At 41.3% G+C, this 22,308-nt stretch overlaps 1 protein-coding gene across 1 annotated transcript in view; it reads right to left on the reverse strand.

Annotated features, from left to right (window-relative positions):
- Nucleotides 1–22,308, reverse strand: part of lrrc7 (leucine rich repeat containing 7) — a 224,011-nt gene that overhangs the window by 92,456 nt on the left and 109,247 nt on the right. The window contains 1 exon segment of the mRNA XM_034179499.1: nt 5,314–5,516. Coding sequence (XP_034035390.1) covers nt 5,314–5,516 — 203 coding nt within the window.

The raw sequence follows: 22,308 nt of genomic DNA on the forward strand, positions 1-22,308 counted from the left end.
AAGGTTGCAATACCACTGATCTCTGTTCAGTGAAGATGCTGGATATGGTGGTCCTGATCTGCCTACTGGGCTCGTACTTTGGCAACAGGTGCTCATTACAAACAAGAACTTACATTAGATTAGACAGAACTTTATCGATTCCTTGGGAAGACACCCTCAGGGAAACTGAGGTTCCAGCAGCATTGTATAGCAGGACACAGGGTAAGAAGCACACAGAGTATCAAAAGTGAAAGTAAAAAACTGTATGCAAATACAAATATAAATATACAATATAAATGCCAGACATCCTGCTCAACACTGGTTTACTGGCTATAGCTGTTCCTCTAATTCCCATCCTCTGTCTTCCTGTTACTCCTCTGCTCCCTGTGTGAGGAGTTGTACAGTCTGATGGCCTGAGGGACAAAGCAGTTTTTCAGTCTGTTGGTCCTGGAGGAGCAGTCTGTAGCTGAAGATGCTCCTCTGGCTGCTGATGACGGTATGCAGAGGGTGAGGGTAATGTCCAGCATCTGTCCAGTGTTCTCTTCTCTGCCACCAGAGAGTTGGCATATTCTGCTCTGTTTTTCTTTCTAAATGTGCTTTTCGTCATATCATTTTCAAACCAAAGCATTTACTTTTTCAAAAACAAGTTTTGGTCTTCTGAAAGTATTTTTCCAAAAATGTGTCATGGGGTGGGGGGATTGTTGTCTTATAATCAGGGCCGCCTCATATTCGGGCCAGTCCAGTACTACAGTCTTATCAGTAAGTTCAAAGAACACAAGGAATGTTATATTTTCATAGTTCCATCATCTAAAGTAGTTCCCTTTAAACTGCACAGTTTGCCCGTCTAATTTTTTTGACCTTTGTAGACGTAAGCCATGTTCACTGTATCATCACTGGCTGCCGCTGTTGTCAGAAAAAGGGGGGGGGGGGGGGGGGGGGCTACATGTGACCAAACGGGAACAGAGCTGCTCCGCCTGGTCGTATGTGTGCTTTGAAAGTCACATCACTGCCTGGCCTGTGGGCACGCTGGCCTAACACACAAATATGCACACGTTCTAAACACACGATCACTTGCAAACTCACGCACACTTAAGAAACGCACAAAAAAACACTTACATAAAGGCCAATTACGCTGCGAGCCTAAGTAGCCGTTACATAATCTTGGCAAGGACACAAACACACAAATGCACACACACAATCGTACAGCCTAAAGACGAGCGCCTTTTAAAGATTTTTTCTGCCCCGTCTTCTTTCATTATTGCAGAGATGTGGTGCCTGTGATTTGCATTGGCCCTGTTAGACTGTCCTTATTCCTTAACACTATATTAAGAACTGAAATTCAACAGCTCTGTCAGTCAAACCAGGACAGGCCATCCATGAAAATGAGAGCATTCTTAGAAACAGCACTGATCGTGATCTGAGAAAAGGTTTGAAAAAAAAACCTCACTGAGGGTCTACTTAAATAAAATCACGTCGTCTGTGTAGGCATTAAGGTTTTCTATCATTTTTCACCTCAGGGTACAATCTCTAAAGAATAGTTCTTAAAGAAGAATCTGGCTTGCAGAGATCCAACATTTTGCTCTTGATGCCTCAGTTTAATTCTACAGAACTCCTTAATTACAACAATTTGTCATTGTCAGTGAAATTGAGTCACACTGTCGCCACGCTGCCTTCACTTGGAGAGACAGTCGCCACATCGCATTGCTCAGTATTTATATAAAATAGACTTCTCATCTATTTTGGCCCCACCGGGCTACTGGCTAATGGCTACTGATTGAAAATGAATGTCAGCTGGTTGCTTTGCCTCTGTCTCTTGTAGGTGATGTGACCAAGGGGTGATGGGGTCCTAGCTATGCTTGACTGCATTGTAAACAATGCCGTTGTAGCACCCTTGACTGGACAAACTAGACAATGGCACTATTTCCAAGAGATGAGTTTTTCTGCATTTGTCAGGATTGTACTAGTTTTGGTCGGGGTTTGGTTGTGGGATTTTTTACTGTCCTTTTTGTTCATTATTGGGTTTATTGTGTGGGATTTCTCTTGTCTTGTATCTGGATGTTTGGTGTTGGGTGTTTCCCTCCATTCGTCCCTCCTGTTTGCCACACCCCATTCTCCACAACAGCTCTGCATTTCCTGTTTATCACTTCTCCTTTATAAGTTGCACCTCTCCCCTCACTTCCTTGCGAGATCGTCGTGTCTTGTGCCTTCGTTTGAGTGTTTCTCCTGTGAGTTTTGTCCTGTACCTGCCTTACTGTGTTTTTGACCTGTTTGCTGTGTTTTGGACCTTGTTTTTTGCCTCATGCTTTGTATACTGTTGTTTTTACTGCCAGCCTTGTTGTGTACCGAACCCTGCCTGAACATTCATTAAACCCACAGCTGAATCCTGCAGTTGTATCTGACCACCTCGCACCACAAAGTCTGACAGCATTGTTTATTTTGTAAAATGAAATAAAAATAACACTGATAAAGATATTTTTGTGACCGGCTCATACCAACCAATATTATCAGCCAATTGATACGTTGGTTAGGCTCTAATTTAAATACACTGAAAATCTGACAAAGTGCATAAAAGTATCATAAATCTGTCATGGAACTATTATTTTTGAAATAACTTCATATGGAAATGAAGTTGACCTTTGAATTGTTGTGAGCTGCGTGTTTAGTAACATGAAATGTGTGGTGCTTGAAAAAACAGAGTTTGAACATTTTTAATCATGGTTCGTGTCAACTTATGGCTTCAATTGTACACATCCATCACTTGAAATAACCACTGAATAGACATAGAAGCATAGACGTCAGTCCTCCTCTGAGGCCAACAAATGCGACATTTGGGCGAGAGAAGAAAGATTGTGTGAGACGGGAGTGAAAAAGGCCATCAGTAAGTCCTTTTCCGCTGTCAGAACTCGGCCTACTTCCTAGATGCCTTGAACACTGGCAGGAACAGCCCCATAATGGGCCTCCTCAACCATTGCGTAAATTACAGTAAAGGCCCACTGGACTCATGCAGGTACATATACATCAAACTCACATATTCTGTGAGTTTCGGCCACAATGTAGATTTCCTCATTGTTCCTCAAGGGCTTGAATCCTTGCTGGATCTCATCTACTTGAGAAGAAAGGCAATAAAACTGTAAGCTCCTCATTGGTCCATCTGGCTACTCTCCTATCCATGTTTTGTTTTGGTTCTTCTGCTCTTGCTGTTTCACTAGTCTGGATTAGCACTTGGTGTCATCTTATCCTGTGGGTTATTAACCAGTCAGTGTCAAGCCCTCCCAATGGTTTTTCAGGGCCACTTAGAAGTACCTGCCCTGAAGTATGAACTGATGGTGCCTTTGAAAAAGACCAAGAAAACTATCTTTCGGGGCAGTCCCTGTGGTGGACACGTGCAAAGGTGTTTGACCCCCTAAAATGCCCCACAGGTTTTTGTGGTGGAAACAAGCTTTATGCCAAACTGGAGTTACAATTCCTATCAACACTCAAAAAACTGACACACTGGATGAACTCAATTCAACTATGAGCAGATTTCCATCTAATAATGTAGCTCCAACTCAAATAAAGTACATCCAGGCAAGATAATTTTATCTTATTTGAGTTGGGGCTACATATATTTATTAGATGGAAATCCTGCTCATAGTTGAATTGAGTTCATCCAATGAGTCATTTGTTTGAGTGATACACTCAAAAAACTGATTCTTGGATTTTATTTCCATCTAATAAATATATGTACTCCCAACTAAATTAAATTGCATTGTCTTGCATGGATGCGCTGTGTTTTTTTTTTGTTTGTTTTTTTTACTTTTATGTTTGAAAGTCTATGTGCTTCTTACCTTGTGTGTTGATATACAATGGTGCTGGAACCTCAGTTTCCCTGAGGAAGTCTTTCCAAGGGATGAATAAAGTTCAATCTAATCTAATTTATTTTAGTTGGGGTTACATATGTTCATTAGATGGAAATCCTGCACATAACTGAATTGAGTTCATCCAATGAGCCATTTGTTTGAGTGAAGGGAATGCTCAAGGCCAACTTATGGGAAGCTTAGAATACTGCTATAGCATTTCAGGATTTTTAACAGAACTTTTTGTGACTTGAATCATTTTATTAATGGCTGTCATATGACTAATGATATGTTACTATTATCAATGTATATACAATTCAAGGTCTATTCCCTGGTACTTCAAACCATTTAGAAGAACTAGAGAAACTTCCAGAAGAAATGATCCACAAGATCTCACTTTGCCTTAATCCCACTGATTCTCAACATCCTGGATGAAAAGGACACGACATTGTAGGGGAAACCGGGGCACGGTGAATCAGTAGTTAGATCTGCAAAACTACATAGACAGTGGGGAAAATAAGTATTTGACCCCCTCTCAGTTTTGCAGGTTTTCCCACCTACAAAGAATGGAGAGGTCTATAATTTTTATCATAGGTACACTTCAACTGTGAGAGACAGAATCTAAAAAAAAAAAAAATCCAGAAAATCACATTGTATGATTTTTAAATAATTAATTTGCATTTTATTGCATGAAATAAGTATTTGACCCCCTATCAACCAGCAAGAATTCTGGCTCTCACAGACCTGTTAATTTTTCTTTAAGCAGCCCTCTTATTCTGCACTCTTTACCTGTATTAATTGCACCTGTTTGAACTTGTTACCTGTATAAAAGACACCTGTTCACACACTCAATCAATCACACTCCAACCTGTCCACCATAGCCAAGATTAAAGAGCTGTCTAAGGACACCAGGGACAAAACTGTAGACCTGCACAAGGCTGGGATGGACTACAGGACAACAGGCAAGCAGCTTGGTAGAAGACAACAACTGTTATGATTATTTATTAGAAAGTGGAAGAATATATTTTTCATTATATTCTATTCATTATATTCTATCATTATATTTTTCATTATAATCTAATTTGATTCACTGTATCTGGGGCACACTGAATAAAAAATTTTAAAATTGATTTTAAACACCTGTAAATTACACTTGGGGAGACATAAATAACACAGCCTTATAAACAATAACTTGCTATATTAAATCCACAAAGAATGACCTAAACCTATGCATAATGTGTTTATGCTGCCACAAAACAACATTTCTGATCCATTGTGCCCCGGCTTCCCCTACACTTTGGTCTATTCTTCAATTTGATCAAAGACAGGACCTTCTGTTAGGTTGTGTTGTGATTTAAGCTGCAATGAAACAGTGCCATCCAGTCAAATTCAGGTATGCAGTCTGTTCCGGTTCTTCTTAATGGACAGGGATGGGAAGCTAAACAAAACATATTTAGAGGTTGCAGCAGAACGTGTCATGGTGTTGGCTCAGATTTACCTTGGGAAGTTCCTCAATCTGGTTGGCATCTAGGTAAAGCTCCTCCAAGGTTCTCTCAAAGCTGAAGATTTCTTTTGGAACCTGCTGTAGACTGCAATGAGAGTAGTCCAACACGGAGATCACTTCCTCTTCACCACGGAAACAACGGCACGGCACCAGCCGTCCAATCAGTTTCCGCTTGGTGGTCATTTCCAGACACTGCACTACAAAAAAAAAAAAAAAAAGAGACAGACATCATTTGATTATTTTCAGTTGATCTGATGCTCAAGCTGTATTAATGGAAGTGAGTCTGCTAGTACGTTCAACAAAAATATGTAAGTTACAAAAATAAAATTTGCATTTTGGTACGCAGTACCAGCCAGGTGGGTGGATTTTCTGCAAAACTGAAATACTAACAAATTTTAACACATTTCTGAACAAAATTCAAGAGAAAGGAAAATTGTCACAGGGCAGATGCTCCACACACACAATGATGTTAAATGATAAATGTACATCAGTGTGTAATCCTGTTTTTGATGATTTATGACCCATCATATGAATTCTGTCGAATTTCATTATTACGTCATTCACAAGAATCACTAACAAATATTTTGTAGATCAATATATGTTTTAGATCATCCTTTGAGCCTTCTTGTTTGTTGAGATATGCCAAAAAAAGAGTAAAAAACTGAAAAAAAAATTTTGTTTTCCAAAATCCAATCACTACTGGATATCTATCCAAGTAATTTTCACACCAAGTTTGAAGGAAATCTGTGCACCTGTCTGAGTTTTCTTGACACCCCCCCCCCCCCCCGCCCCACACACACACACACACACACACACACACACACACACACACACACACACACACACACACACACACACACATGTAACTTCACTACATAAACACTGGCCAAAAAGTAAAAGTGTTGCGTTTATATTTTTGGTGAGAATAGATTCAGACAATCATATGGTTTGTTTGACAGCACTCATCAGCACAGTAAATCACAAAAAAGAAAAAAAAAAGAAAAATACTAAACCAGCTTCAAAAGAAGCACAAAACTAACCAATAAAATATAAAGTCTGAATATTCTCCGAGTTATGTCACAGTAACTGCAATATCAACTGTGTCAATTAAAACCAATCAAATTCAATGCTTTTGGTGAGTAACGCTGCATTAAATGCACAAAGGAAGACATTTACACAAAACATCGACTACAAAAATTTCCATGATTTCCATGACTACAGTTTCCATTGTAATGTGTCAATTTACATATGAGGCCACAAAATGCCAGCGTTTGTACGATTCTTCAGCTGTCAGTGTTTAACTGACACTTAGATTAGTCATAACAAGCTGAACCATGAAGTTATGCAAAGTCTATGAAACATGTGATTTATTTTTTTAATTTTAATAAATTTGCAAAAAATGAAAAATAAAAAACTTTTTACATTGTAATTATGAGGTTTTGCCTGTAAAGTTTTACGTAAAAAATAATAATTTCAACCATTTTTGAATAAGGCTGTAACATAAAATGTGGAAAAAGTGAAGCGTTCTCGATGCACTGTACCTCCAACTTGGCACCAATGGCTATGAACCAAGGATTAAACACTGTGGATATACACAGAAAACTCAACAGCAGACATTTGTCCACCACTGAAACTTTTAATGCCTTCAAAGTATGAAATGACATCTCTAACTTAGAAAATTTATTTCAAATAGGACACATCATACTCATGCAAATGTGGGTTGTCATGTGGGACTATGTATATGTTTGGGTTTTGTTTTGCTTTGTGTTCAGGTTTGGGTTTTTATTGTGCTGTATTCAGGTTTGGGTTTTATTTTGCTTGGTGTTCAGGTTTGGGTTTGATTTTGCTTTGTGTTCTGGTTTGGGTTTTATTGCGTTGTGTTCAGGTTTGGGTTTGATTTTGCTTTGTGTTGTGGTTTGGGTTTTATTGCGTTGTGTTCAGGTTAGGTTTTGATTTTGCTTTGTGTTCTGGTTTGGGTTTTTATTGCGCTGTATTCAGGTTTGGGTTTTGTTTTGTGTTCTGGTTTGGGTTTTTATTGTTCAGGTTTGGGTTTTGTTTCACTTTGTGTTCTGGTTTGGGTTTTGTTTCACTTTGTGTTCTGGTTTGGGTTTTGTTTTGCTTTGTGTTCTGGTTTGGGTCTTTAATGCGTTGTGTTCATGTTTGTGTTCTGGTGTGGGTTTTGTTTTGTGTTCTGGTTTGTTTGTTTTTTATTATTGCTTTGTGTTCATGTTTGTGTTCTGTTTGGTTTGTGTTCTGGTTACTGCACTCTCGTCTTGCGTCTGGGGTTTGGGTCTGGGTGTGTTTTTCCTTTTATTGGCCATGCCTCTTTCCTGAATGTTCTGTCACACCTGTTCCTAATTTCTTCCTCATTCCCTGTGCTATTTCAGCAGTTTTTTTCTCCCTCTTGTCTTTGCCAGTTCGTCGTACCTTTGTGTTGTCACCACCCTTCTCATAGTCCTTGCTTGTTGTTATTGCCACGCTGTGTATTTGAACCTTTTTGCCTCTTTTTCGACCTTGTGTATACAAGTAGTATCATAATTTGGATACTGCTGCTGATTTCTTACCTGCCTTTCTGTGTACTGACCTCTGCCTGTTTTTGGAGTAAACCCTTTTTTCATCCCACACCACTGTGTGAGTACAGCATTTGCGTCCTGACTTTTTGCGCTAAAGTTTGTGACAGGTTGTTATTTGTTTGTCAGAAGTGAGGAATTTGTGGTGGACTTTGAGAGTATATAAGTCAATTTACATTCCAACTTCGCCTAAGATTATGAGCTCCTGTGACTAAAATAAGCCTTCTATGCAGCGTGGCTGACTCAGTTTTCGACAGGGTGAGTCATTCTGACATCTGAGCGTGTCTACGGAGCACAAACTGATGCTCCTCAATCACAGGTGATCCCACACCCTTAGGCCTAATTTATGTGGATGATATGAATTTGAGTGGATCTCTGATGGACTGTCCACATGTCTGGTAATACACAGCTCAAGAATTGTCATGCAAACTCAATACATGGATGGCACTTAACCACTGGAACTTTTGGTGGTGCTGTTGCACAAAAGAAGATGATGAAGAACAAAAAGTTTGGCTTTGAGGCAAGTTATTCAGAAGACTTCTCGCAGCTTAAAGCAGATAACCCGTAAGTTGGAGAGGAAATGGCGTCTCACTAATTTAGAAGATCTTCACTTAGCCTGGAAAAAGAGTCTGCTGCTCTATAAAAAAGCCCTCCGTAAAGCTAGGACATCTTACTACTCATCACTAATTGAAGAAAATAAGAACAACCCCAGGTTTCTTTTCAGCACTGCAGCCAGACTGACAAAGAGTCAGAGCTCTATTGAGCCGAGTATTCCTTTAACTTTAACTAGTAATGACTTCATGACTTTCTTTGCTAATACAATTTTAAACTATTAGAGAAAAAGTTACTCATAACCATCCCAAAGACGTATCGTTATCTTTGGCTGCTTTCAGTGATGCCGGTATTTGGTTAGACTCTTTCTCTCAGATTGTTCTGTCTGAGTTATTTTCATTAGTTACTTCATCCAAACCATCAACATGTCTATTAGACCCCATTCCTACCAGGCTGCTCAAGGAAGCCCTACCATTATTTAATGCTTCAATCTTAAATATGATCAATCTATCTTTATTAGGTGGCTATGTACCACAGGCTTTTAAGGTGGCAGTAATTAAACCATTACTTAAAAAGCCATCACTTGACCCAGCTATCTTAGCTAATTATAGGCCAATCTCCAACCTTCCTTTTCTCTCAAAAATTCTTGAAAGGGTAGTTGTAAAACAGCTAACTGATCATCTGCAGAGGAATGGTCTATTTGAAGAGTTTCAGTCAGGTTTTAGAATTCATCATAGTACAGAAACAGCATTAGTGAAGGTTACAAATGATCTTCTTATGGCCTCAGACAGTGGACTCATCTCTGTGCTTGTTCTGTTAGACCTCAGTGCTGCTTTTGATACTGTTGACCATAAAATTTTATTACAGAGATTAGAGCATGCCATAGGTATTAAAGGCACTGCGCTGCGGTGGTTTGAATCATATTTATCTAATAGATTACAATTTGTTCATGTAAATGGGGAATCTTCTTCACAGACTAAGGTTAATTATGGAGTTCCACAAGGTTCTGTGCTAGGACCAATTTTATTCACTTTATACATGCTTCCCTTAGGCAGTATTATTAGACGGCATTGCTTAAATTTTCATTGTTACGCAGATGATACCCAGCTTTATCTATCCATGAAGCCAGAGGACACACACCAATTAGCTAAACTGCAGGATTGTCTTACAGACATAAGGACATGGATGACCTCTAATTTCCTGCTTTTAAACTCAGATAAAACTGAAGTTATTGTACTTGGCCCCACAAATCTTAGAAACATGGTGTCTAACCAGATCCTTACTCTGGATGGCATTACCCTGACCTCTAGTAATACTGTGAGAAATCTTGGAGTCATTTTTGATCAGGATATGTCATTCAAAGTGCATATTAAACAAATATGTAAGACTGCTTTTTTGCATTTACGCAATATCTCAAATTAGAAAGGTCTTGTCTCAGAGTGATGCTGAAAAACTAATTCATGCATTTATTTCCTCTAGGCTGGACTATTGTAATTCATTATTATCAGGTTGTCCTAAAAGTTCCCTGAAAAGCCTTCAGTTAATTCGAAATGCTGCAGCTAGAGTACTGACGGGGACTAGAAGGAGAGAGCATATCTCACCCATATTGGCCTCTCTTCATTGGCTTCCTGTTAATTCTAGAATAGAATTTAAAATTCTTCTTCTTACTTATAAGGCTTTGAATAATCAGGTCCCATCTTATCTTAGGGACCTCATAGTACCATATCACCCCAATAGAGTGCTTCGCTCTCAGACTGCAGGTTTACTTGTAGTTCCTAGGGTTTGTAAGAGTAGAATGGGAGGCAGAGCCTTCAGCTTTCAGGCTCCTCTCCTGTGGAACCAGCTCCCAATTCGGATCAGGGAGACAGACACCCTCTCTACTTTTAAGATTAGGCTTAAAACTTTCCTTTTTGCTAAAGTTTATAGTTAGGGCTGGATCGGGTGACCCTGAACCATCCCTTAGTTATGCTGCTATAGACTTAGACTGCTGGGGGGTTCCCATGATGCACTGAGTGTTTCTTTCTCTTTTTGCTCTGTATGCACCACTCTGCATTTAATCATTAGTGATTGATCTCTGCTCCCCTCCACAGCATGTCTTTTTCCTGGTTCTCTCCCTCAGCCCCAACCAGTCCCAGCAGAAGACTGCCCCTCCCTGAGCCTGGTTCTGCTGGAGGTTTCTTCCTGTTAAAAGGGAGTTTTTCCTTCCCACTGTCGCCAAGTGCTTGCTCACAGGGGGTCGTTTTGACCATTGGGGTTTTTACGTAATTATTGTATGGCCTTGTCTTACAATATAAAGCACCTTGGGGCAACTGTTTGTTGTGATTTGGCGCTATATAAATAAAATTGATTGATTGACTTTTCCATGAATGAGGTCCAAAGTTACTGGCACCCTGACCAGTCAGTTTAGGTGTTTACTTGGCAGTAGTTTTTTGACACTGGAGCACTTGGTTAATCTGTATTGTACCTGCATTAATGGTAAATGTCCACCATGTGGAGATATTGCACAATTTCTAGAACCTGCTGCTGAAAGACACCGCCAATCTGATACTAATAGTCATTAGAAATTCATTCATTCATTGTCTGCCACTTATCTGTGTACAGGTCACAGTGGCAGTAGACAGTAGGTCATCTCACAATTCCTATCCTTGGACAAGGTGTTTAACTCTTGGGATGCAGCCCCAAGAAATTGAAAAATAGAAACTGACAGGCATAAACAGAACACCACAAAGAAAATAGGCATATCTGACAGCAACATGTCCATAATCTATAACACCAACACAAGTCCCAATGCTAATTTTACTATTAATGTTAGCACCTTGTCAGAACATACCGTCAGTTAGCAAAGTTAGCATCAACATTAACAGCTCATTGGGATCACCATGAAGTAACAAAGCAAATGAACTGAGAGATGTTTTATTATGCTTCAGTTCAGTGTAAATACTGAAACCTTGATCTATATATTTATTTTGGGTGTATGTGGTGGCTTGTGATAAGTCAGTAACTCAGACATCGGAACTTTGTTTTTTTTTCACGGTTAGATGTTGTAGACTTGGTCTGGAGCGGCTTTAGTGTGACATCATCTATGTCACAAAGACTTTCAATAAGATGATGGTGGTAATCACCCCCCCCCCCCCCCCCCACGCGCCCAAAATAAATAAATAAATAAATAACAAAAGAACCACTGTTGATGAAGGCCCAACGCCAGACCTGATGCCCTATCCCAGTTGCTCCCAACCTTGATCTTCAGGGACTCACTAACCTGTACATTTGCCATCATGCCAACAAATGATTAGCTCATTCAGGTATGCTAACCCGGATGGCAAATGTGCAGGCTACGCGATCCTTGAGGACCAGGGTTGGAAACCACTGCTCTAACCCAACCACAGTCAAGGCTGATGGAATGACCATTGATGTCAACACTGTCACTACTCGAGGAACCCCCAGAGACTTGTACTTAACATCTTGAGAAGACAACACAGTTCCAACCTCTGCTCTTTATTGCTGCAAAGAACCCATTCAGGTTATCTGGGCATCTAAGCATTCCATTTTTGGAATTCTTGGAAAGTCCAGCAGGGTCAGAAGATCTTAGATCGTAGACTTGGAACATTCTGAAATATATCTATTTAGGATGGGAATGTTTTGGATTCCCACCTAGGAAGAAGTTGAGAATTTGGTCTGGGAGTGTGTCATTATTCAGTCTAATTCCACTCCTTTCGATTCCAGAAGCAGATGACTCTGCTGATTTGCTACCAGGCAGGTGTAAAACCCTGGACAGATGGGTATTATAGTCATCCCTCACCAACCGGCAGTTATCCAGCCCAGGGCAGGCTGAGGCTCAACACACACACACACACACACACACACACACACACACACACACACACACACACACACACACACACACACACACACACACACACACACACACACACACACACACACACACACACACACACACCCCAAGCCAGAGCCATAATTAGACTGAATCCTTTGTAATTCTGCGACAACATCACTCCATCACTCCATTACACATTTAAAAAGCTCCTGGCGAAATGGCATAAGTAGGCTAAACATGGGTATTAAAATCCTTGAGTGAGGATTTATCACTCTGAACCAAAGCGCCTGCTACACTCAATCTACTGACAAATAAGAAACATTTTAATGCCACCCCCCTTCAAGCAGAACAAAGACTAAATTTTCTGTTGTCTGACTGCTGCCTCAGTTTTTTGTTTGATCTGGTTCAGTAGAAATCAGTGGCGATGAGGACAGTGAGAGGAGGAAGAGGGGACCGACATGAGGCGGAGTGATGTGCTGCAGTAGGAAGAAGAAGGCTGGGGGCCGAGACAAAGAATAGGGAGAGAACATGAAAATGGGGAGGTGCAGAGAAGACCAGCAGGGGGCTCAGAGATAAGACACGCTGCTTTATCGGCCTGAACACGCAAACCCATGCTGGGCTGCACAGCGCTATTCATAATGATGAATCTGATGGATAGATGGAGTGATCTTGAGATTTGTGAGGACATTATGTTATCTGCTCCAGTCTGCTGCAAGCGCTGTGAAATCAGATAAAGAGCCCACGATCTGACCAGGATTGTTTATCTGGAAGAACTGGACCATTTAAAATCAATGCTTCTTTATCCACTGTCATGTTCAAAGCAGGTGAAATGAGGCAAGCTGGTGTTTGTATGTGTAAAACCAGACATTAGAGCTTTTGATGGTGCTCACGCCTCAGGCTACTGGTTAATCGCTGCCTCCCGGATTTTCACCTTGATCTACATTTGAGCAGAGTGTGAACCTGCTGAACGAAACAGCAAAACAAATATTTATTGAGTGTTGATTGCATGATAACGTGTGAAAATGGCCTCTAGTCAAAAAGACCCCAAGTTAAAGAGACCCTGACCTAAATGGCCCCAACTCAATACAGCCCCAGGTCAATACTGCCTCTGACTAAAATGACCCCAAGTCAGAACGACCCTAACCTCGACCTCGACCTAAACAGCCCCTAAGGGCCCTGTCCCACTGGCGTTTAGGAGGATTTGCGGATGGAATGCGCACATCCGCCCACATCCGCCAAACAACCGCAATAACCGTGTAACATTCCTGTGTGAGTCGGCCGCCATCCGAACACGTCCGTGATCATCCGCAGAGGCACGCATGTCTGCAGCCAGGATTTTGGAGCGGCTCAAAAATCCTACTGCGGATGAGATCCGCATCACTGCCTGAACACATACTGAAGACATACGCAGGACATACACAACCAACGCGCCGCATATCCCGTCATCCGCTGATATCCGCAACCGATGGGTTGGCACGGCTTGGTGGCGGACCGGGACAGCGTGCAAAACAGATATGTCGCGTGCCCAGCACAGCCACATCACGGTCGCAAATGGTATGTCGCGCATGCAGACAGAGTGGGCACGGATGAAGCGAGTGCATCACGGCCGCTGTGCCCCTCATGGGGTCGCCTTCGCTTCTGTTCCCTGTTATATCCGCTTTTCCTCCTCATGTATTCGCTGATCCACCCCGGGACATTTGTCATTTCCGCCCACCTTTGTTGCGGACGCTCAGCTTTTGTCTCCTCATTTCATGCACAAATCCTCCTAAACGCCAGTGGGACAGGGCCCTAAAGGAAGTACTTCTCGGTTCTGAAGGGCAATCTTAGATTTGAAGGTAGGGGTCCATCCAACCATGTTTGAAAATGCTCAGGGTTAGGGTTTAGGGTTGCCCTTACTTATTTCTTGCATTCTTGAAAGTGAGTTATATGTTTGGAATGATGGTCAAATTGCTCAAAAACTTTATAGTTTGGTCAGCGGCCTTTTTGACGAGGGTTTGAACCGAGAACATTCCGCAGTGGAGACGAGTGCAGTAACCACTAATTGTGGAGATTATGCCACAATTCCACATTATGGAAACAAATTTTAATATGGTCTTAATTTTGGTGTCAAATTATTAACAAAATGCAAGTTTCTGTAGGAACAAGTCAGACGGGTTTGTGTACCTGAAGCATTAACAGACAAATTCACTTAAATTCACTCCACAGAACTCAGTAGCCGTTGAGGCTGGAGAGTAGTTTGGTAAATTATGCAGCGACCTCAAGATTTTATTCACACCAATTTGTTTTCTTTTTTCTTGAAAAAGCCAACATACACCGGTTTTGACCTTTGATGTAGATGAAACAGCCTCTCACTGTGTCTCATTAACTGCTAACACGTTCACACCACCATTATTGGTCAGTGCTCCTTTCTGTCACGATGTGACGAGTTAGGACCCCTCGGTGCATCATTTAGTATGGTGGCTGACAAGGGCCAAACGCACTGCAACGGCCAAATATATTGCAAGAAAAAAAAAACAAAACAAAACAAATGCATCATCAAAAATGCGCTGCAAATAGAGAAACGCTGCAAAGCACAAAACGATGCAAACCAAGAAAACACATGCAAATGAAAAAAGTGCTCAAAAAACGAAACAAATGCATAGTCACCAAATGTGCTGCAAATAGAGAAATGAGGCAAACCAAGAAAACACATGCAAATGAAAAACGCTGCATAACCAGTCACCACAACGGAAGTGCTCCAAACCTGCAGGGGGGCGCTCTCAGCATAACAGCCACAGAACACAGGAGAACGGCTGGATTATCAGATGGCTGTTTTTCATATGTCGAGCCTAACCAAGGTTTAGAGTTTGGGAACAATAAAAAGATGAAATTAAAACAGGTGTACTGTTTCAACAGAGGACACCCTCTCACTTTCCATTTACTCAACTGATGTGATTTTATAGATATCAATGCCATTGTTGATTCAGATTATTGGTTCAATTCTTTATCGAGTCCTGATTGATTTTCAGTTTGGAAAAAACAAATGTCAATCTACACAGGTTTTCAGTGTCAAAGTGGCTGTTTTCCTTGTTGCTAGATACAGTTTGGCATCATGACCTCACATTTTATGTCACAACAAAGCAGTTTTTGTCACGCCAAACTGTCAGGTAAACAAGACTGATGAGAAGAATGAGTCATATGATTTCAGTGGATTACAACAGCTGGAACCAGCTCTTAACTGGAACTGGTTCTCAGTTCCCATTCCTGCAGTTTCGTCACCAGAACACGCAAGTGCTTTAATATCGAAATACAGTATTAGATCACAAACACATGCTTCAGGGATCATCTCCTAATTTAACTACCAAAGTCACAAATCTTTATGACATCATCAGAGAGGCACTATGCAGCAAGAGGTATCCAGATTGAGGACAGTGTAGATGTATTGAACTTTACACACTGTGGAGTTGTTTTTAATAAACAAGATAATGTGGAATTAGAAACCAAGAAAATGCATAAATAAATCCAAAAAAATATAAAATATAACACAATGCTAAAATACCCTCGGCCGTATGAGCACTGTGTTCTTTATCATTTGCAGTTCTTTAATTAATTACTAAGATCCTATTATGTACAATTTGTACATGTTCAATAAAGCCCCTCTATCAAACAAAGCAATATTTAAGTTTTAACGGTGTCTGCATGAAGCCTTGCGTGTGTGCATATATGAGCTTTTGACAAGAGTGGAAGTTGAGCAAATCAAGGAATATTTGTACAACCCAATTCCATTGAAGTTGGGATGTTGTGTACAATGTAAAAAAACAGAATCCAATGATTTGCAAATCCTCTTCAACCTATATTCAATTGAATATACCACAAAGACAAGATATTTAATCTTCAAATTGATAAACTTTATTGTTTTGTGCAAATATTTGCTCATTTTGAAATGGATGCCTGGAACACGTTTCAAAAAAGCTGGTCAAGTGGTATGTTTACCACTGTGTGACATCACTTTGTGATGGCACCATCTATGCTGAAAGGTACATCCAGGTTTTGGAGCAACACATGCTGCCATCCAAGCAACGTCTTTTTCAATGACGTCCCTGCTTATTTCAGCAAGAGCTACATCCTGCACATGTACAACAGCGTGGCTTCGTAGTAAAAGAGTGCAGGTACTAGACTGGCCTGCCTGCAGTCCAGACCTGTTGCCCGTAGAAAATGTGTGGCACATTATGAAGCTCAAAATATGACAATGGAGACCCCGGACTGTTGAACAACTGAAGTCGTACATCAAGCAAGAATGGCAAAAAATTCCACCTACAATGTTGTGTGGGCCGCCAGAAGAGGAGGTACTGCTGGCCCACCACCACCAGATGGCGCCCTGCCTGGAGTGCAGGCTTCAGGCACGAGAGGGCACTACCGCCACAGACACAGCCGGGGGTGACAGCTGTCACTCGTCTCATGACAGCTGTCACCCATCAACACTTCATCATGCTACTCCATAAAACCCGGACGTCATCTCCACCTCGTTGCCGAGATATCTTCGACCTGTGAAGGTAATACTCTCAGCCGCTAAAACACAGAATTCTCTGAGTTGTTGCAGGAGTTCCTGAGGAGCCTACTGTTAACGGGACGCTAAGTTTGGGGAAACGTGACAAGTGACGCACGTCAGACTAAGTAGCCCTCAGTCTCTTACTGGGTTAGAGGTGGAGGTGGAATCTCCACCTTTGTTGTTACTGGGTATATACACACCCACATCTTATTGTCTCTGCTCCTTGCCAGCAGTACCAGATCCGACACTCGGAGACGGTGGCCACCTGGGGACTCGGAATTTGGCGGCTCCAGTATTCTCCAGGTTCGGTGGCGGAGGAAATCGTGTGGTTCCGGTTCTTCTCAGGACAGATGTCTTCTATCCTCGAGCCTACCCACACGTCACCTTTGTGATTGACTGTTTGCAAAATCTTATATTCCTCTGTATTGTGGTTGTGCTCATTCACGACAGTAAAGTGTTCATATCCGACTCTTTCATTGTCCGTTCATTTACGCCCCCTGTTGTGGGTCTGTGTCACTACACTTTCCCAACATACAAAGCTTCAACAATTAGTGTCCTCAGTTCCAGGTGATGTAACACAGTGGTAAACATACCACTGTCCCAGCTTTTTTGAAACGTGTTGCAGGCATCCATTTCAAAATGAGCAAATATTTGCACAAAACAATAAAGTTTATCAAATATCTTGTCTTTGTGGTGTATTCAATTGAATATAGGTTGAAGACAATTTGCAAATCATTGCATTCTGTTTTCATTTACATTTTACACAACGTCCCAACTTCATTGGAATTGGGGTTGTAGATCACCCTCTGTGCATTTGCAGGTATTAATAATGAGACAAATTTAACTCCATAGAAAGTTAGCTATGAGTTAGCGGACATTAGCGTGCATGCTTACATCCTCAAATGGTCTTTTAAATCAGTTCAGAGGTGTTATTGGGTTCCAAAACCAGTGTTTTCAGTTTTAGAAGTGTTTATTTCTTGCTAGCTTTGACATAATATGACAAAGGTGTCATTTCTAGCCAAAAATGAAGTGAAGTTAGCAGGCAACGACACCAGGAAGTGACGTCACTACAGAAACGCCCGCTAAACGTTCTGTAAATCCTTCCAGTTTACAAAAAAAAAACGTTTTCAGTTTTAGAAGTGTTTATTTCTTGCTAGCTTTTACATAATACACAAGAAAGAGGTTATTTCTAGCCAAAAACAAAGTGAAGTTAGGAGCTAGCAACACCAGGAAGTGACTGAACCACGCTAATGTCTGCTAAATGTTTTCTAAATACTTCCAGAGATGTTATCAGGTTACAAAAAACTGTGTTTTCAGTTTTAGAAGTGTTTATTTCTTGCTAGCTTTTACATAATATATGAGAAAGGTGTCATTCCTAGTCAAAAACAAAGAAGTTAGCAGCTAGCGACATCACCATGCTAATGTCTGCGAGACCATACCATAAAATTACGTACCTCTTAAAATGCCTCTTAAAATAGATCAAGGTTAGCCATCTTTGAACTTGTCCAAGGTCTGTGTCCCAAGAATGTTCCCTGTTAATTTCTTGTCAATTTCAAGGCCTAGCAGCAATAGGACTGGACTGGACAAAAAGCCTTCACAATACCCAATGGCAATATTTGATGGCCAAAATCAAGGACATAAAATCTGAAGTACTCCTGTCACTAAACCTGTACCAGCACAGTGATCAACTTGTAGCAGAAAAGCTGTAGGCTCAAAATATGACCTGGTGCCTTTCATTTCCTGGCGTATGTAAAGATTACAGCTATAGCTAAAAGGTTTTGCAAAAAAAAAAAAAAGACAACAACCCCAAAATTGTCCAACAGTGTGCACATATTTGACTAGTCGAGAGTCCACCTTGGGTGCTGTGTGTTTGTGAGGACGATAGAATTGCATTTGAAAGTGCTGAACCCCCTGAGGAGTGAATGGATGTAAGGGGAATGCTGAAGTGTATCTGGTGCTGCCCGGAGTCACAGTGACGATCAGAGAAGCAGGTGAGAGAGAGTCGGTGCAAACTGGCACCAATTGGGGCAAACCAGGAAGTGAGTGTGGTTGGCTGCGTTGGCTCTCCCTGCTGCTATGGAAACAGCGTGACAGAGCAGACTCAGTCTGGCTGCAGAGGTGCAGCCACATGTGCAACCTCCCAACACAAATACCTTCCCTATTTTAATTGTTAGTATTCTTTATGTCTATGAAGTAATTACGACAAAATATTAAGCACAATGCAAGAAGTTTTGCAAGAACTGACTGATCAGTATTCATACTAATTATGTTGTCCCTTTGCTTTTGTTTGTTATTGTTTATGGGCATTTGTGTGTCATCACCAGAAGGACTCAGGGTTATGTGACTCCTCTCATTTAACCTTCAGCATCACTGTCACCATGGTAACCACTGTCACAGAGACCATTTCCCAGGAGATGGGCTTTTTTTTTTACCCCTGCCAAGGAGATTATGTCTTTGTTGTGTTTGTTTCTTTGTTAATTTCTTTCTTCTGAGGAAATCTCAGAGACAAGAACCAATTTCATTGAAAGTTCGTGCAGAGATCAACCTAGAACTAGGGAGACCTGGTTAAATTTTGCTGCCGTCTGGATTAAGGGGCAGATATTGCCTTCAGTTATTGACCAAACAGCAACTGTGGGGCTTGGAGCTCCATCTTACACCTGAACAGTGGAGCACAGGTATGACTGCTGAGGCCGCTTGTGCTAATGTGGGTGTGTTTGTCTAAATATTGTTGTCAAGTTCACAGCCGATTTGTTTATATCATCTATCACAAAAAAGCCTTTGTGACTTTGACCTCCAAAAACCTGGTCTAAAGTCCAACCCTGTATATGTCTTTAATAAGAGAGGAAAACACTCAGATGAGCCTTACATAAGTGGGTTCACAACACCCGTACACCCGGTTTGCCTGCACATATCATCTGCAATCACTTGGAGTGGTGTATTACAAGGACGACAAATTATGACCACTCCAGGAAAGCAAAAATAAAATACAAAAAGACAGGGAGACAGGAACAAACCCATATGTATACAGACTCTCTCACTCCCTCAGTCTCTTTCTTTCTCTTGCACCTACACACAAAACATTTACTCCTTCATATAACACAAATGACAAATATAATATTCAAATGTTGAAAGCTGTCGCACCTCACTGATGTGCACATTACACAGCAACTTATGTATGTGAACTCAGGTTACAGACTGATGTGATATTGTTCACAATGGAAAACCCTCCCACAATCTCCTTCACCCTTCTCAGACACACACAGCTGTTGGTTGCAGCATACACACCCATGAATGAAAAGCAGTGGCCCTACCAACACTCTGTCTCAGGTGACTGTATATACACAGCAGCATTATATACAATAACAAACAACAAAAGTGGATTGAAAACAACCATAAAACAGAACAAAAGTAAATCCTCATGGAAATATTCAAAACATCCCTTTAGTGCTTCACCTCAGGAAGCCTTGGTGGCCACTGTCTGCTCCAACAGGTTGGCCCCGATCACTTAATATAGCAGAAAATCTTACAGTTGCATCTCCTGATGCACTCCCATTTAAAGAAAAAACACACATGCCACTCTGACTGGTTGAAAACATGAATGAAAGGCATTACAGGGTTTAGCATTCTCTGCACACTACAGTGTAAATGTAAAAGCAAATATACACGTTTGTAATGGTGTTATAACTTTGTACAACTTCATCATATGAATTCTGTGCAACTTCATTATGAAGCCATTCATAGCAATCAATCACTAATGTTTTGTTGATCAATATATGCGTCAGATCATCTATCTACGCTTCTTGGTTGTATATTTTTTATATATATATATATAAAAGGGAGTTTTCAAACCATGTTTTTGACCTTTGACACAACTGCTCCAAAATCTAATCACCCCTAGTTAGAAATCAAAATAATATTTCCACCAAGTTTGAAGGAAATCCGTGCATCTGATTTTGAATTATCTTGTCGACAAACACATGCATACACTAGTGAAAACAATACCCCAATAGCAGATTTCCTGGCACACAGGGTAATAATGAACACAATAACTCCAGCACCTTTCGACCCAGCACCTCACTTTGTACACATTTTATACAGCCTCTCGATAGCAAATAGAATTTGGACACGCCCATAAATCATCCATCCATCCATTTTTTTCCACTTTATCCGGGGTCAGGTCGCGGGGGCAGCAGCTCAAGCAAAGCCGCACCAGACCTCCCGACCCACACACACCTCCCCCAGCTCCTCCCGGAGCACCCCCCACAGGGTGCCCCAAGGGACATGGTCGAACGCCTTCTCCAGATCCACAAAACACATGTGGACTGGTTGGGCGAACTCCCATGAACCCTCGAGTACCCGATGGAGCGTGTAGAGCTGGTCCAGTGTGCCGCGACCAGGACGAAAACCACACTGCTCCTCCTGAATCCGAGGTTCAACCATCGGTCGAATTCTCCTCTCCAGTACTCTGGAATAGACCTTACCGGGGAGGCTGAGGAGTGTGATCCCCCTACTGTTGGAACACACCCTCCGGTCCCCCTTCTTAAACAGAGGTACCACCACCCCGGTCTGCCAATCCAGAGGCACTGTCCCCGATCGCCACGCGATGTTGCAGAGGCGTGTCAGTCAAGACAGTCCCACAACATCCAGAGACTTAAGGTACTCAGGACGGATTTCATCCACCCCAGAAGCCTTGCCACCGAGGAGCTTTCTAACCTGAGAGCAAACAAAATTAACCAAGTAAGTGTAACTGAATATTTTAAAAAAGACTAATTTAATCTGACCTGACAGTGTTTTGATTTCAGTTGAATTGATCGTTCAGTCATCAGTAATAAAATCCACATCTGGTGGTTACTGTGATGTTTGTCCCCAAATGCAATTTAGTCCCGATCTGGATCATCTGACAGATTGATGGTCTTTGATGGAGCATGCTGTGAGCCATCACTCTGTATTAGGCAATGCTTTATATACTGTCAAAGATCTTTGCAGCGCTGGATTTGAATAACAGATTCTCTCTCTCACTTGTCCTTTGCTGTCATTCTTCCTCCAGTTTCTAAGTTGTCCTCTTTGAAAAGCTTTGATGTAAAAGTCACAGAGAATTTTCACTTTTGTACGTTAGCATTTTTGTCAAAAGATGCATCATGGCTCATAGCAAATTGCACATAAAATGCTGTGAAATTTGCTGGAAAAGAGATGTTTGTGTGAAAGCGGAAAAAAGCCCAGAAACATTATGCATGCGATGTTCCCCCTCTCTCCCCGTGTGAAAAGGGTGTGAATGTGTCACTCACCCTGCATTTGTTTGTGCAAACACATAAAAAAAAAAAACTAATAAAAATGCTCATGCAGACACAAATCACTGCTGGACACACGTGTGTTGACCTTTGCAGCCACGCGTGCACGGACAGTTTGTGCAAACCTGCTTTTGTTTTGCAGTGACAGTGAGAGACAATGCAAGATCCTGTTTCACACCCCGGTGCTGCAGAATGTCAAGCAAATCCCTCAGCAAC

The sequence above is a fragment of the Thalassophryne amazonica genome, chromosome 10 (assembly GCF_902500255.1).
Source record: "Thalassophryne amazonica chromosome 10, fThaAma1.1, whole genome shotgun sequence".
Lineage (NCBI taxonomy): Eukaryota > Metazoa > Chordata > Actinopteri > Batrachoidiformes > Batrachoididae > Thalassophryne > Thalassophryne amazonica.